Below are 17019 nucleotides of genomic sequence, written 5' to 3'. Positions count from 1 at the left end.
TAGGAATAAGCAGTGATAAACTTGGAGCACTGAATCTGTTGGGTGACTGTTCCTTTAATGGCTTCAAGCAAAATAAAATGAAGCCTCTTTCCTGTGTTCTGAGAGTCATGACACTTACCTGGGTACACACACAGTTTTAGAAGAATTAAATTATGTGTTTTCCTACCGACATTTGTAAATTTTATCCATGTATGGGACAGTGCAAGCTTTTATACCTTTAGAAGTAAATGATCAGTTTCCATAGTACTAGATAACAAAAGAATTTTCACCTTATCAACTATTAATTATCTTTTTTATTTGTTCTAAAAACAGTAGGCTAAAATCCAGCACGAAATAGTAAAAATACCATAATTGCAACATACAAAACATCATTATGAAAAAAAAAAATCTTGTACCAATTAAAATCTACAAGTTTTGAGGAAAATTATCGAAGTATTTTCCAATTCTGAAAAAAGGTTGGAGGCATTATGGAAGTAGTCCTTTAAATAAAAGTAAGCATAAGAAATGTGCAAGCACTCAGTTCTTTAAGCTCTAAGAGTAAACAGGATGTGTTTTCAATCAAAACTGTTGCAATGATTCAAATCCACTCTCCAAACTCCTATAGTATTCTAACTCTGGAATATCAGATTAATATAAGTGGAGCAATAAGGACACCTTGAGGACAGTCAGAAAAATGCAAAAATTGCTATTCCACATTGATATGGGAGGATTTACACGCTCTTTTTAAGTCCGAATTCTTTGGAATTGCCACATGATGTAAACGATAAGGTCTTAAAACTGTCCAAGTCCCACAAGTCCCGAGTATTATTAATGCTCTCATTACTCCTGAAATACTAGAATATATGCTTAACTATAGGTTCACTTACTTGCTAGTAGTTTTGAGGACAGACCTGTTCTTGCAACACAATAATCTTGTTCTGAGTTTCTTTTTCCCTTGTTACAGAAATAAAAAATTTTCCTTCACACTGCTCAGCATAGCATTACACTGTACATATTTTTAAAAGGCAAAGTATAAAAATAGTGAGAAGGTTTCTGGAGAAGTATTAAATGCTAATCTACACAAAAATTAAACTGCCACAGTTCTTTGTCGCTCTCTACAAGTTTCAAGTATTCCTTTAAATTTGTACCTTTCAAAAACTGAAATAACTAAATATTTTCCAAAAAAAAAAAAAAAAAAAGTGGGAAGAGGAAGAAATCTTATACCTCTTCCTTTGCTTAAGATTTTTTGCATGTGAAAAAGCACTTTTTTTTAGTCTAGCTCTAAGATAGAACTGGAGTTGTGGGGCCATTTGTAGAGCTTTCTGTTCCCTTAGTGCTATCTGCAGCCTTAGAATCATCACATATTTCAGGTGGCTCCTTTTCCTCTGGCAGTGGTGTGGCAAGACCAGTTGTGATCAAATCAGTTTCCTGATCTGATTTTCCTACTTCACTGCAAAATTCCACTTTATCTTCCTGCTGGCTGTTCTTCTTTATTTGTCCATTCTGTGCAGGGTAGGTACTGGCAATGGTGTCATACAGAAACTGGTAATGTTCCTTAAAAATAAAGGGAAGTTAGTGTGAATGGAATGCTCAGAGCCCAAGAATTAATCCATTCTTTCCCTGTTCTCTTAAATTTTAGGCATGTAGCATGTAGTTGGACAAGCAAGACTGCATTTGAAGAAGCTTCCAGTTTTTGGCATAGAGAGTGCTGCTCCTATAGTTTATTCTGACTTCATGTGAATATGCCACAGAGAGAGTTCCTCTGGAGTGATGGAAACAAAACACTCAGTGGCTACCAGCCTGCAAATGGAGTTAATCTCCCAACTGCAGAAGGGACACTGCCCATACGTCATGAACCAGCTGCAGGAACAGCAATTTACGCAATTTGTAGTTTTATACTATTCACCCTTTCCAAAGGTGGTACAGAATTGCAGCTCTGGACATCTCAGACTCCTTCATTCCTATCAGCTAAGACCAATGCCCAAATGCTGGTGAGTGTGAATGTTCCAATTAGAATCAGTGCTCCCTATACAGAAATTATGCCCAAGGTTATGAGGATATTAGTGACCTTGATAAGTAACCTCATCTTTTTTAATTCATAAGATTTACTTACAAAGGTGGAGACCATTCCCAGCCTGGTGCGACGAAGAGATTTTACGACTTGGAAAACATCTATTACTTCTTCTACTTCTGCACTTTCCAAGAGGGTCATTAAAGCACAAAATACACCAGTCTGCTGTGATCCATCACTAGAAGATGTGTAAAATGTACACATAAATTTACAATGTAAAATCAGAAGTCTTCTGACTAAATGTTAGGTATGTTTTAAAGCCTTTATACTCATTTACATTTCCAAAGCATTTTTTACTGAACTGAAATTGTCACAATTAATTATATGTGCAGGACTCACACAGGACATAGTTTTTCTAGAGACTACCTGGATCTCAAGTACCACTTAAGGGGAAGAGAGAAATTCAAAGTGTCAGACTTGCAGTCTCAACTATTGTTAGCAGGATTATCTTCTCGTTTAGATGGCATGCAAGGCTATTCCCTGAAACAGTCCTAGAAAAGTGAATTTTATACTAGAGCAGGAGATGATCCTAAAAACTCTACAGGATATTCACTAGTGCATCCTGAAAGTGCACTCTGACCTAGCATTTCCCCATAAAATAGGTGCACCAGCCAAGAGCAGCTGCTCATAGCACCTGCTCTGTGCCAACACTTGCCCAAGAGAAGTGTGCTTTCTTTTCATCACTACAGTTCAAAAGGTCAAGCTTGAGCAATTCAAGGAATCTTCTAGGGGGAGTTGAGTCTCCAGACACATGGAAAGGCTTGTGAGAAAAGATAGGCATCCCAAAATTATGGTTGCTATGCACACCCAGAACTTAGAGCTAGGTGAATATGTGTGCTGAACTCAGACCTACCAGCAGTGGACAAGGAGTGGGACACTGCGGGTTCTCCTGTTGTCCTCAGTGGCTGATCTGGCTGGAAGCTTTTGTTTAATGCTGGCAATCATGCTGACTAAATCTTTGGGGGTTTCTGGAACGTCACAGCCACTCCATTTACGGTACTGATACTGATATACCTTCTGAGTTTCTTTTGTCTGGAAAACAGCAGTGGAGATGTAGTTAATGTTCAGGATAAAATATGGATTCACATAGTAACTCTATTGCTGCTGATTTACAAAGGAAGAATTATATTCCTGAGGAACTCCAGGGTGGTAGTTCTACCTCATGAATATGAGGGAGGTACACATCCAAGCTTTGTTCGAAGTACAAAAGACAGCTGATCTCCTGAGACTCCCCTCCCACCATCTCAGCAACTCACTACATAGAAAACTTGGGATAATTTATAGCATTTCTCATGACTGACTGCTGGTCTGGAAGAGAAAAATATTTCCATTTCTTAGAGCAGGAGAGAACTGCAGTGGGAACTGTCTCTTCTCTTTTTTGAGGCTAAATTTATAAATTTTTTTTTAAATTTAAAAACTTCTTGGAAACCTCCTTTTGGAATTAGCAAAAAAACTTTTACCTTCAGATGTGTAACATCGAATGCACGTATGGTATAGCTAGGACCAGAGTTGACATCTGCCATTTGAACTTCTAAGCCATCATGTATTTGCTTTCCTTCTCCCCAGTACTGTGCACAGAGTTCCTAAAATGGATAAAAGTGCAAGTCAGTGATTACCATTCAAATCTCCTTTGATTTTGCCTTCCATGTGCACTTACAGATTTTAGTAACTTTAAAGTAGGAGGAATTCCACTGTACTTTAAAATATAGCATCATACACTTTTCCATCAAAAATTCATTACAGAGTAAATTAAGTAGGTAAATGATAGAGCAAAATACATTGGAAATGCAAATTCCTCATGCTATGGAAAGTGGAGCGAGGGAATGAGAAAGTGCAGTGCAGTGTTTTGTTTGCACATAGAGGATACTCAGTATGTCAGTGTGCAGACAATACCCTCACCTGATCTCCTTCCTTCAGCTCTGTCAGCATAACAATAACTTTGACTTTTCTTTGGAACACCATGTGCCAGAAGTCAGAGATAGTTTCCTGCAGTGGTCCCTGTGTTGCAATCATGGCTTTTGGACCCCAGTAACCCTATAAAAGAAATTTTTTTCCTTCAATTCATCCAAAATGTGATTGTCAAATGATAGAACTCATTGTTATTTAAGGAATACCCCATGGGATAAATTAATGAACCATTTTGTTTACATGGAAAACATGCCTATCACAGTAGGTAATGGTCTTAAAGGAATTCTACTACCCAAATGACATTAAAGTCAATCCTCCCAAGAAAAATATCACTTCAGACTGACAACAATGTGCTGCAGTGGGTGACACCTCACCCTGCCATTTTTTGCAAACCATATTTTTAAGGGGTACAACATTCTGTTCTACACAGCTATTTAGTTTTACCACTAAGAAACTGTGTTTATACCACACAAAGTTGGTGCACCAGTCAGTTCACACTGAGCTGCCTAAAAATAAAGATACATTTACCCTGAGTAAGTATCCTAACTGTGCAGCATTTCAAAGGATTCAGATAGATGGAACTTAGCTAGTAATTCCACTAAAATCAGTTACTTCATTTGTGACCAATAACTGTTTTTCTTCTTTGGATTTATAATGATACCAAAAAACTGTTTGCTCCGATTTTCAGTGGTAGGGTTTGGTCCATGTGAATAACTATACTCACATTTCACTAACAGGGAAAATATTTATCTGGTTTAACCCGTAGACAGATGCCCACTGATAGAAATACATGTTATCATGAGGCCAGTCTGAAGGCTAATGGTTTTAAACATAGATGGATTGGCCAATCAACCATCAGATCCTTCTCCCTTATTCAACTAAATTCTTTTCTATTGTGATGCCAACAAGAGAAAAAGAGTTTTAGCTGAAAGATTGTGAAATGCCTATAGTGGATCCTCTAAATACATACAGTTATGAAGGAAGCATTGATGTACTTGCTGGATTCCTCACAGTCGCTGTCCTCATCCGAGGACTCATCTGAATCATGCTCACTCTCCTTACTGCAATCATGTTCATGCCTGATGGGCACTCGGTTAAAGTCATCTGTGTGAGACAAAGTGTCACCGTCACAGCACACGGCCCCCTGCATTTGTAGGGGGGGAGGGAATGGAAAAGGCCAGTCCTTTCACAACAGACTGCAGAACCAAGGTCACCTTGCTTGAAAGAAACACTCCCAATAATTCACATTGGCTAAAACTCATCTCTTTTTTTTTCATCACTATGAGAAATTTCTAATTTTACAGTGTTGCGAATACTAATCAAATACTACCCTTTAAGGTGATTTGCCCATTTTTTCAAAACTTTTCTACTAGAAGATAACAGATGAAATAAGGCAAGGTGCGATAAAATCAGGCAATGGAAAATACTTACAAGGAATTATGTTGGCGTTCCTATTTTTGCTTTTATTTTCCTCCCGATTCCCAGTGTTCTGCGTCCGCCACCCCTTATAGGATGGTAATCGCTGAAGAAAGAGGATGTTTGGTATTATGCTTGATTAAAATCGTTCCTGAGATCATCATCTCCTCAGGACACTCATACCCAGTCTTCATCTCACAGTGCCTCACTCCTTACTTTAGTTCTTTAAACTTTGGTCACATTGAACTAAAGTTAAAAAATGCCTGCTACCCATGCACAATGGCACAGGAAACCATGAAGACAGACACAAGTAATAATTCTGTGAGCTCCATCTTTCTTAAAAATACTAACACCAAAGCAGAAATAAAACTTCATTCATATACAGATTTGTTTCATGAAGGTAAAGAAACTTTCTGTGCCAGAGAAATAAAATATCACCTAAATGATCTATTACCTCTGGTATCTCTATCTCATGACTATTGTGCAAGGCATTTTCTAATACAAGTGGGAAGTTAGGGTGACTGAAATGCAAAGCTTATTTACCTGGAACTCTGCCTCCAGCGGAGAAGGCTCATTCGGGTGGTCTTTTCTTTTCAGACCATTAAGGCAGGAATGCAGTTCTGAGAGACTGACCTCTGTTTCTCCATACTGATTGTATTCCACCAGCGCTTGATGAATAAGGATGTACTGTGACTGGTGTTTGCCATTTGAAGATTTTAAACATGAAATTATTAGAGTAAAAAAACCATAACACTTTTAAAAACCATTATAAGAAGCTATTACTCCCATGATATCAGCATTAGTGTTATTAATATTAAGCATTAACATTAAACAGGTCTTAAATACAAGTGTTAAAACTGTAAAATGCTGCAATAAGTTAAAAACATGTGTTGCATCAGTCCATAACTTTTTTTGTACTCAACTCAAATGAAAATTGCACTTAGGCAGATGCATTTTAGAATTTTTAAAATCAAGTTTGACTTTGCAAGCTCAATTTTGCACTTGTGAATTGTAAGCCAGAAAGCTGTTCTCCTTGGCTTCCTCCTCTAAAGTCTAAACTTAAAAAGTTGAAGTTTCTAAAATTGAAAAATTATGTTGGAAGTTTTTCTCCCTCTTAATACTTTTCAGAGCTATATTTTCTAAGAACAGCTTCAACTGAACTGAGCAGTGCACTTGTGAGAAATACTGCTGAAGCCCTAGTGAAGGAGAGCTGTAAGTGACAGGAGTTTCAGGGACATACCTCTACTTGGACCATGAGGCATCGCTGCCGACGCAGCTTCACAATGTAGCCATAAACATCCACTCTGCCCTCTGCATCCAGCCCCTCCAACATGGCATCAATCCCTATGTACGTCCCGGTGCGCCCAACGCCGGCACTGCGAAGCGCAAAGGGATTTGGTTATCAAACGGGAATGGCAGCTCCCACTCCCACTCTGAGGGGAGCAGTCAGGAGAGTGAAGCGGGAAAAGTGCAACAACAGGATTCAAAGTAACTGAAAACACTTCTTGCTGTAAATTTATTGGCAACACAAACAATGATCAGTTTGCATTTTTAGTATCTTTTAGTGAAAGCAAGGCCAACATGGCCAAATATGGTGCTTATAGCCAGAGCAGCCCAACATTTATCTGGCTGTTTTTCAAAAGTCTGTGTATCCTCAGGTTTTATCAACCTGAATTTCCTTCATATCCTCCAGAAAACAGGCCTTGTGTATCTTTGGCTGCCTCATTTTCAAGTGTTTAAGTCACAAAATCTGGGATCAGAGAAACACTTTTGCCAGCTCCCTTTTCTGAATAGCTTCATTTCAGTCATTTACATTACCAAATTTTTTGAAGAATAATATATATTTACCTGCAATGAACCACGATTGGACCACTAAAAAAGTTGCTGAGAGCATTAACTCTGCGTCGGAGTTTGAGAAGAAGATGAGGATCCTCAGGGACTCCATGGTCTGGCCAGCTTGTGAACTGGATATGAGTGACATCTCTTCCAGCTGTCCTTTCTCTTCCCTAGAAAAAGTGAAGTGTTGTTTTTAACACATATCACTCTCTATATATATGAATATATGTATATATATGTATACTTAAGTAGAAGTGACTAGATTAAAGCTCAAAGCATGTGAAGTCTTGAGTTGAATTTGATATGTTGATGCTAGACTGAAAGGGAGGATCTAAGTTTTGACAACCATGATTATAAAACCAAATGAGAAAAACCCCTCAATGACATGCTTGTACTGGCCAAGAGTTAGTATGGTTGTACAGGCACATCCCAGTAATTAATGCTCAAATTCTTACTCAGAGTTGAATTATTCAGTTGTTTCAGTAATTGCCAGTGTTTCAGTAATTATACATCACTACTCTACGACAAATGCAGAAGTCTTCACTTTCTTCCAGGGATCACTCTTAAATTCCACAACCAATATCCATTTTATCTTTACTGATATGATGTCAGCTGAACAAAAAGCAGACAGCTCGAAAAATATCAGCCCTCAACCCACTGCAATCTCTCATTTCTAATGTCAGATTCCTCAAGTGACAGAGCAATGTCTTTGTAAATAGTCAATTCTTAACATCCTGATCTACTCACTGACCACATGAAGTTACAACTTTCTTTTAATCTGACCACTTTCTGAGTAAATTTTAATGCAATATGAGACAGCAGAATAGGAATTTCCAGCTGTAATAATGGGTCAAGATGGATGGATTCTGTTGCTTTGCTGAAGATCTGTCAGCAGATTTACACTTTGAGTGTGAACGCTTTTTAGCTATGAGTTAGGCTCCATTTATCATCAAAATATTTTTGCAAAGGGCCTGAGGTGAGAGTTTAGCCTTTGATGGCAAATTTTGTTCTCAATTACATAGGGCAACTAATGTGACTTCAGATATGTGAAAGAGAGCAATTAACCAGACTTGATGACCCTAAACATATCTAAATGGTGATTTTAAAACACATTTATAAATGCACTCGAGATTACCAGGATTTGTAATTGTCCCACTGCACAATTATCATGAGGGCAGATAATGGTTATCTATGTGTCACACTGATTGTAGTTGCAGAAGGTTATACTGGGATATGCACAAACCAGCAACTTTTTTGTTTTAAAGAACAAACTAAATACATAAGGAAACCACAGCGTATTTACTAATTTTTTACCACTTGTCAGCGTATTAATAGTTTAATCTTAAATGTAGATCCCAGAGGATTAAGGAAAAATACCTTTTGAAGTTGGGAAATATATATCTAGCTTTGCAAGCAAGAACACCTACATCTAAGTTTTCCCTTGAGCTATATCATGCTTAGGAAAGACAGCAGAGCATCTTCCATTAATAGCTGACTCTTCTTTCTTAAAATGCAGACTCCAAATAGACACTCCAGTTCCAGTCAGTCTCACACTTTTGAGTCAACTTACATTTGTGATGTGCAGTTTCTGAATAACATAGTCTGGACATGTTTTACTTTCATTGATCTTTACAATGATGTCCCCATACGTTGCAGTTCCATTCTCCATTGATGGCCAGTACTGGGCACATTTGTTCTATGAAGAGATGATGTTAAGTCAGCAGCAAAACAGCAAAGTGGTAGAGAGCTGAGAGCTAGAAAAAAGCCTAATTTAAAGTAGATGGCAACTCAGTATAGCTTTTCCAACTTCTCAATTCTAAATATCTAACAACTCAGGCCTCTGACCTGAAATTCATGGCCATGGAATTTAGTTTCAGATGTAAAGAGGGGAAAAAAAAAATCCTGTGCACTAGTTGAAACAATGAACTGTGACTGCTGCTGTTGCCTGATAGCTGTAGAAATGTTTGCAGCTACTTCCGTGGCTTCTTTTTCAGTCTTCAATGAGGGCTGCTGCTCCTGCCTGCCTATAATATCAGCTTGGGTGTGCTGTAAATCTGAAGGCTGTCAACATCTTTAAATGCAGCTAAAACAGCAGCTCCCTTTCTTCCTGCTGTACCTGGAATAAGGAACAAAAGCAGGCCAGAAGCATCCAACCTTCCACTTAAAATAAAGGCAATAGAGGAAAAATACTCTTTCTAGGATCTACTGAAGACTCTGCCAGGATATCAGAATAGACAGAAGAAAAATAGAAACCATATCTTTTCTGACAATTCTATGAGGAGATACAGTTCTACCTTGAGCCCTTTTCTGGATTAATTAGGTGTACTTTGGAAGCTCACCCTGTGCTACTTACAGCTGTGTCTAAAGTGATATTTTATGATAAGACTGATAATTCATAAGGCAACACTGTTTTAGCATGCTTTCCAACACAGGTTCTGCCACAATGAGAGAACAGCAAAGAATGAAAAAAAGTACTAAGAAGAATATGTAATTCAGCACAGCAATCCACTCTGTTTTCAGGAAAAAGATGGATGGGAAGATAGAAGGAGGGAAGGATGGATATTTCTCACCCTCTTTCCTTCCTCACAACGAGTCACCATGACAATAATTGTTGCCTTCTGTTCCCAGATCATTCTCCAGAAATCATCTGTGGTTTCATCCTTGGGGCCTAGAAGGAGATAATTTAAGGCACTTTTTCAGAGTGCAGCCACATGAAAAAAACCCCTGCCTGCTTGACATGCTTAGCCATGCAGTCTGAAGAGCTAACCAGAGATCACACAAATAACAGCCACACACTTGATTTCATTATGGCTGCTGTCATTAGGCTACAACAGCTTAAAAGTCTCATCTGCATCTGTAGTGCATAGCTATGAAATCTGAAAACTTTTGGTGCAAAATTATACAACATGAAAAACCTGCCTTTGAAGTACCATGTATTAATCTTCACAAAATTCCCTAAGCAAAAACACATTGACGACTTTGTCATATTAAATTTCAAAAGGTCAGATTTTCATTTTTCCTTTAAGCTTACTAATAGGATTTTAATACTCTACTGAAAATGGGTGAATAAAGAAAGCATATTCTTTTAAGGTTATAAATTACCTTGTGCAGCAATGTATTTTCTTGGTTCTTTGAAGCCCTGTAAAAAGTACATTGTTATTAACTTTTAGGAAGAAAGCATGAACAATCTAAAAGATTTGCAACTTTAAAAATAAATTCAGTGTGCAACAGTTCAATGATACTAAATACATTACAAAGTTGAAAACAATTCCAATGGAAATCCTCAAAGGTGTTGATGCTCTAAAAGCACAGACTACATGATTTCTAACACAGCATCTAAGACTTTTTTTTAAGTAAAAGTCACTCACATCAATATAACTTGCATTGATATAGTCTGATCCTGGATCTCCTGGCATCTCTGAGAGCTCAACACGGTTATGGTCATCTGTTTAAATCATTTAAACCAAAATAATTATGTTATCTCAAGGCAGTGAGAAATCAAACATTTATAAAACATGTCAAAATTATAACAAATACTCACATGGAAGAATATCAATGTAACGGTTTTTGTTCTGATTATGGCTCTTTTTGGCCTCCTTTATAGCAAATTTACTGAAAACTCTGGGAATACTCTGTAAAATGTAAAATTTATTTTATTAGTTAAGCCTCAATTTAAAATATCTTTTACTTACAGTCAAATGCTTATGGAAATAATTTGGTATTACTGAATCTGGAAGGTAACATTCTATTTCATGCAATATTACTTCATATATTTCTTGTATCTAAAGTTAAAAAAATTCTTCTCCCTAATATAGGTAATATAACTCCAGAATTACATATTATTTATATCCCCATGGCTATGCAGTAAGACAAAGTTTAAAAAAATATGTATTAAAAGGTACTTTAGAATGAGAAGTATTTAGAATGTGTTCTTTATACTTTTGCTGAAGAACACCTTCAGGAAAAAAATTATTGTCATCTTACAATGAGGAGAAATTGGTAGCAAAATTAACTGAGGTGTATTTGACCTTAGATGAGAATTCACTCAATTTTCTAGATTATTTAGTTATTTATTTCTAACTAGTACATCTACTTCAAACATGCTCCTGAATGGAATTCTTCCAACCACCTGGATAAAAAGCTGTGGTATATTTTGAGCAAAGGGCAAACCTGAAATTCTTCCAAGAAAAGCCTTCCTTCATCTGCAATCTTCCTCTTGTATGTGTCCAGCAATAGCTCTGAGGGTATTGGCTCGATGTTGAGAAGTTGCTTGTCATCGTCTTTCACTGTAAATAAGTCAAACATTTATTGTTACTGATGATGAAAATGTACATTACACTCCAGTAAATGTGATTCTAAAACTGCCAGATAAATTAACAAAAGGACCAAACTCTTTATTTTAACTTGGTGTATTTATGTTTTATAAAACTGGTGTTGCCTGAGCCAGCCATGAGCAAACAGGCTGTGGGAATAAGAGAACTTTTCCAGCTCTACTGCCTGACTGGAGACACCCTTGGAGGCTACATGCAGGGACACGACCATATTAACTGCTTTTGTACAATGTGGTGACAGTCATGTTCAGGGAACAGCAACTGCCCCAATGCCCACAGCAGTGACATGGCCTCACCTTCTGCTTCAGTACTGATCAGTTATTGTCAGTGATTAAAATATAACAACACGTATTGCCTAACTTTACAAATTTTCTCCAATTTATGTTTTGAGTTGCAATAATCTGTAATATCATCTTGAATGATAAAATAACAGTTGAACAAGTTTTAACACCTCTTACTAGACATAGATTAATTTTTCATTTACATTTACATTAATAACCGTGAATCTAAGCAAATGGATTTGAGTTTCAACACGGTAGTACTTCCCTTTTAATGTAGTTAGTTTCTGTGAGTTTTAGTGTTCTAAATTATTTTTGTCTTGAAGCCTTCTGGTACTGACTGATCCTGTTTTCACAGGCTTTGAAATCTTGCACAAAAAGTTGCACAAAATTTTCAGTTTCAGTCTTAGGGATTTGAAAGCCTTCAAAATTTTTCAGTAAAAAACAACTGAGTAATGTTCAATCTCTTGTTTTGAAAAGGTGCACATAAAAGGGAAATTTTGTTTTAAGCTGGATTTTATTCTGGATTTGTTATCAGTGTTAAACATCACAAACGTGTCTAGGATAACTAAAATTTGGTTTGCAATGAAATAATTAAGAATTTTTCAGATATTGATGAACTTTCAGTTCAAATACTTCTGTGTATTTACTGAAGTATTTTTCCCTCCAAATAGGGTGTTATTGTGTTGATATCTGTAATCTATGTATGTAACCTAGAATGCAAACAATCCAAAGGTGACAGCAAGACCTGAGACTAATTTTATTTCCACTTGCTAAATATACAGATACTCACCTGCAACAAGGTTCACACCTTCAGAAGAATTGCTGTAAGAAGCAGAAGCATCTGTAAATGCTTTGACCAGTAAGATATACATGATAATAAGTTAAATAAAATCAGTTCTGTATGAGAACAGCAGGGCTGTTGTTAGCTAGCAGCCTGCATTACAAGCTGTCTGTGAAACAAGAGTGCTACACCTGGGATTATGCAGAGGTGGTTGGGATCCTTGTCCTCCCGCCCTCCTGCCGTGAGGTGGAGAAATGCGGTGATCTGTTAATCCATCGCTTTTCCTATTTCATATGTTCCCCCTGTTCCCTGCCCCGGCCCTGGGCACTCCCTCGGTTTCCCCCTATTTGCTCCTGTGCCCCCGCCCCGCCCAGGGACCGCCCCGGGCCCCTGACAAAACCCCCCCGCACCCAGACCTCGCTGTCTCTCTACCTCTGAACATTGCAGGGACAAGGTGTGATTAAAGCCATCTCAAACCCTCATGAGAGACCCTTCTTTACCCCCACTGCCCTGTAACACTGCTGGCTGCCAGAGCCAGCTCGCGGGGCTGTCGGAAATGGACTCTGGGATGCGACTGCTCGCATGGCCCCAGGGAAGCTGGCTGAGCTCTCAGGGAGCAGCAGCCTGCTAGGCAGAGTCCAGCGGTTACAACAGAGAAACAAGGTGGAGAGCAAAAAGCTTTACTGCTTGCATGATTTTGCCCATCTCACCTACAACAAACATGTATTTAATTTCTTCACTGGAGTGACTGCTCACACCACTTCTCTTGCTAGCGACAGAAAACTAACACATGTATAAAATATAATGAAATTAAGTTTAAATGCTAAGTAGCCAAGAACAAGTCAGACTCTCTGGAGCTGTACAAGCAGAAATTAGTTTGGCTTCCCTAAAGATAAAAGTTTGCATCTGAGCAAGAGCAGCTCCCTGTCCCCCTAAGGGGAAGAGTAGGGAAGGGGAGTCACCAAGTTCTGTTGTTGCCAGAGGGTTGAGAGGTTTCAGAAGAAATTTCCCAAACTCCTGTGTCTCTCCCAGCAGCCTATGCCCCCTCAGGAGAGCAGCAGTCAGCCTGGCTTTGCAGGTAGGTGGCACAGGCATCAGGGAAGGCAATGGCCATCCTTCTATTGCCATCCTCTCTCCTACACAACTGCTTCGTTGCCATCGAGAAATCACTGTAATAAACAACACCTCCCCGAGATATTGTTCTGGGTGAACAAACATTCAAAAGGGTTACAAGAAAGTGTGGATTATTTTTAGTATTTTTGATTTAAATAATGAAGGAAATATTTTCCACATATTTCAGAACATTTTTTCACAAAACTAGGGAAAAGTCATTTTGTTCTGTGCCTTGAACAAGGGTAGAGCAGAGAGATTTTTAAATCTATTTCATTATATTTGTTTTATTAGACAAACACCAAAAAATTAGTTTCTTTTAAAAGGATTTAAAGGTAAAAGGTTATCTTTTCCCAGTATTAATGAATCATCAAACATGTAACATTTTGCCACTACCCACTGTGAAATCTTGTGGAAAAACCAGAAGTCTCCCCCCCACCACCATTTATGTAAGAGAGGAAGACAAACATGAAGCTTACCTAAGCTTTTTTTGGTGAAGATCATAGATTTTGTACAGAACCAGTAGTAAAGCAATTGAAGTCACAATGATCAAGAATGCCAGGAATATAATCAAGGCTCTAGAATTATCTATCAACAGAAAAAGAATACATTTATTATTTTAAAATTACTTTAAAAAAAGAAATCTGTATACTCCCTAGAACCAGGGCTCATCCATTTTTGGTTTGAGGGGTTTTTTTGAGAAAAAACTGAACAGTTATTTTTAAGTGTTTGGTTTGAGTTTGCTATGCCAAATTAGAGGAGGGAATTTTATGTTCTCATTAAGAAAACTTTCCCTTAAACAAGTTCTCCAAGTCCACCTGTCAAAATGCTACAACTCACTGGTTCAGCATTACTGTGCTTGTCTCCTGCTTTGTGTGACCTGTACACCTGAGCAGTGCAGCTCTCTTTTGCTCCTGATCTGGGAATTGGGAACCTCTGCCAAGTCGCAGATGTTCAGCTCCTGAAATGCAGGATCTGAACACAGGAGAAATAATCCTGAAGTGAATAATATAAGTTAGAGAAATTAATTTCTAGTTGCATTCAAATGTTTCCTGAAGAAACCACAGCTGTGTAATAATTCTGAATTATGATTAATGACTTGTCAACAGGATCTGTTACATTAATACTGAGAGGGGATAATATTTTTCAAATGCAGATCAAATATTAACTATAAAACAGGCAGTCTGGATTTTTAATTAGGAGCAATTTAACCGAATTTGCAATTTACATTATTTATATTATGCTAAATCTGAAGGTAAAGATGCTTTACATATTTACTTACATCTGGTTTTTATACTCCCCACTACTGGTATCCCATCAAGTTCTCCATTATTCACGAAGATCTGCATGCAGTGGATGACAATAATAGAGATGCTAAGACATGACAAGTAAAAATTTCTGCATAAAGTTCTTTAAAAACACAGCACAATGGATATTTGAAAATCATCCATCTATTGACAACCTCACTGACAGCAGTACCTGCTGTCAATCTCTGTATTGACATTTATGGTGCAACTCAAGTTTCTACCCAAGTTACAGCAAGATCGAGATCCAAAAATATGGAGATGACAGGAAAAAAAATTTCGAAAAATAGGAAACACATTTTACAAAATAAAAATCAGATGCATCTCAAAATCAATTTTATCTTTCATCAAGCCTCTCAAATCTTAAAAATAACCATGTAATATATAAAAACCCCATTTCCTCAACAGTAAATATACAAATAGTCAACTGAATTTGATGGTTTTAGTACAAGTTTCTGTATGGGAGGTAATTAATAGAAGTTTAATTAAATAAACAATTTTCTTGCATAATTAACTTTTGGCTACTTTAAATGGTGTTAAAATACTAACTTTGTTTTGCTGTGTTTATGTTTTGTCATATATTTAACATTTATTCAACATTTTAAATTTCCTGAATAGAAATGCCTATCAGATCTAAAAGACAGCTTGCAATCAAATATTTCACACTGGGCTTTTTTTCCTCTTGAGTCTTCTAGAACTTGATCAGAGTCCTTTCATTACCAGCTACGGCCATTAGGCTTTCTCTGGTTTTTTGGGTAAGAACTGAGCAAAAAAAGTGCAAAGCAGAAGCCAGGATTTAGAGGTGCAGAAGCAAATTCCTTCTGTAAGGAAAACTGCTCACTGAAAGTGGTGGACAAAAACCTTAAATGGTACAAAGATCCTGTGCTACTGGGACAATGCAAGGATCTTTTGCTCTGACAGGACCTCATCTTTATTTTCCAAATACAGAGCTCTCTGAGCAAAATCTGTTGGGAAAATACAAAATCTTGAAACAAAACTGAGACTACTCAAGTTGTCTGACACTGCATTTCTGCAGCTAAAAAGAGAAAGGAGGAAAAGACTGTGGGAAATAAATGAATGAAACTGCTTCCTAAAAGTAGGAGAACTCCATCATCCTTACTGGTTACTTTCTTGCCTAAACTTTACTGAGAGGAGCTATCAGGATATAAAAAATATTTCTACTGGCCTTATTAAGAGAATCACACAAGATCATTGGTTTTGCAGGCAACCCCAAAAGGGTGAAGAGAAAATTGCAGGAAGCCTTCAGGAAAGTGAACCTTGTAAACAGAGGATGATATATTTTGGATAGAAAAAAGGACTGGCTTGTAAGAGGCTGATGTAAGGACATGCAAAAGGATCTGAACTGCTTTACACCAATTAGTCCCTGAAGAACCAAAAATCTTCATTCATTAAATGGAATATGTTTTAAAACATAAAATATCAATCAAGCTTAAGAAACTATTTTAATCTTATCGATCCCCCAAATTTCTCTCTGAGCCAAGTACAAACAGGCTATTCCACTTGCATTTTTCTTGCTGTCAGAACCTATGTGGAATAGCACACAAGGGATTGCTTGATAGGTTAGGCACATATGGATTGTAGTTCCAAAATAATAGCTACTTTTTTACACCTGAGGCCTACAGATTCATAAATTGACTCCTCTACCACCATATTTGCCTTTTTTCCTAAAATTAGTATAATATGCTTAAACATTGAAAATACAGCAATATTTTATATTTTTTAATACAACAAGCTAACTTACCTTAAATTTATAGTTTGTTAAGTACAAGAGATTTTCTTTTTTAAATTCACACTTGCTTTTGCTTTCATTTTTTCCATCATTCTCCCAAATCAATATAAATTCTGTACGTGGCCCAAACACTTTTTGCTTTTTGCACGTAATCTGGACAGCATTATCAGCTGTCAATGTTTTTTTAACATCAGTCACTTCTTGTGGTGCTGTAGACAAAAAAAAAAAGGGTTACTTGCTCTATTCTCATCA

At 37.3% G+C, this 17019-nt stretch overlaps 1 protein-coding gene across 4 annotated transcripts in view; it reads right to left on the bottom strand.

Moving 5' to 3' along the window:
* Window positions 1–270: 270 nt before the first annotated feature.
* Window positions 271–17019, bottom strand: part of PTPRC (protein tyrosine phosphatase receptor type C) — a 61276-nt gene continuing 44527 nt past the window's right edge. For all 4 annotated transcript variants that reach the window (XM_069022901.1, XM_069022904.1, XM_069022905.1 and 1 more), the window contains 20 exons: window positions 16780–16976; window positions 14996–15056; window positions 14193–14301; window positions 12613–12644; window positions 11381–11496; window positions 10752–10842; window positions 10579–10655; window positions 10313–10349; window positions 9781–9878; window positions 8781–8906; window positions 7223–7380; window positions 6615–6750; window positions 5918–6067; window positions 5390–5480; window positions 4929–5062; window positions 3950–4084; window positions 3511–3633; window positions 2904–3082; window positions 2093–2228; window positions 271–1533 (listed from right to left, as the gene is read on the bottom strand). In XM_069022901.1, the coding sequence (XP_068879002.1) occupies window positions 1261–1533; window positions 2093–2228; window positions 2904–3082; window positions 3511–3633; window positions 3950–4084; window positions 4929–5062; window positions 5390–5480; window positions 5918–6067; window positions 6615–6750; window positions 7223–7380; window positions 8781–8906; window positions 9781–9878; window positions 10313–10349; window positions 10579–10655; window positions 10752–10842; window positions 11381–11496; window positions 12613–12644; window positions 14193–14301; window positions 14996–15056; window positions 16780–16976 (2459 nt within the window). In that variant the 3' untranslated portion in view covers window positions 271–1260. The remainder of the gene's footprint in view (window positions 1534–2092; window positions 2229–2903; window positions 3083–3510; window positions 3634–3949; window positions 4085–4928; window positions 5063–5389; window positions 5481–5917; window positions 6068–6614; window positions 6751–7222; window positions 7381–8780; window positions 8907–9780; window positions 9879–10312; window positions 10350–10578; window positions 10656–10751; window positions 10843–11380; window positions 11497–12612; window positions 12645–14192; window positions 14302–14995; window positions 15057–16779; window positions 16977–17019) is intronic.

This window comes from Aphelocoma coerulescens, chromosome 8, assembly GCF_041296385.1.
Source record: "Aphelocoma coerulescens isolate FSJ_1873_10779 chromosome 8, UR_Acoe_1.0, whole genome shotgun sequence".
NCBI lineage: Eukaryota > Metazoa > Chordata > Aves > Passeriformes > Corvidae > Aphelocoma > Aphelocoma coerulescens.
The sequence above is the reverse complement of the archived record's forward strand: the minus strand, read 5'-3'. Positions and strand labels throughout refer to the sequence as shown.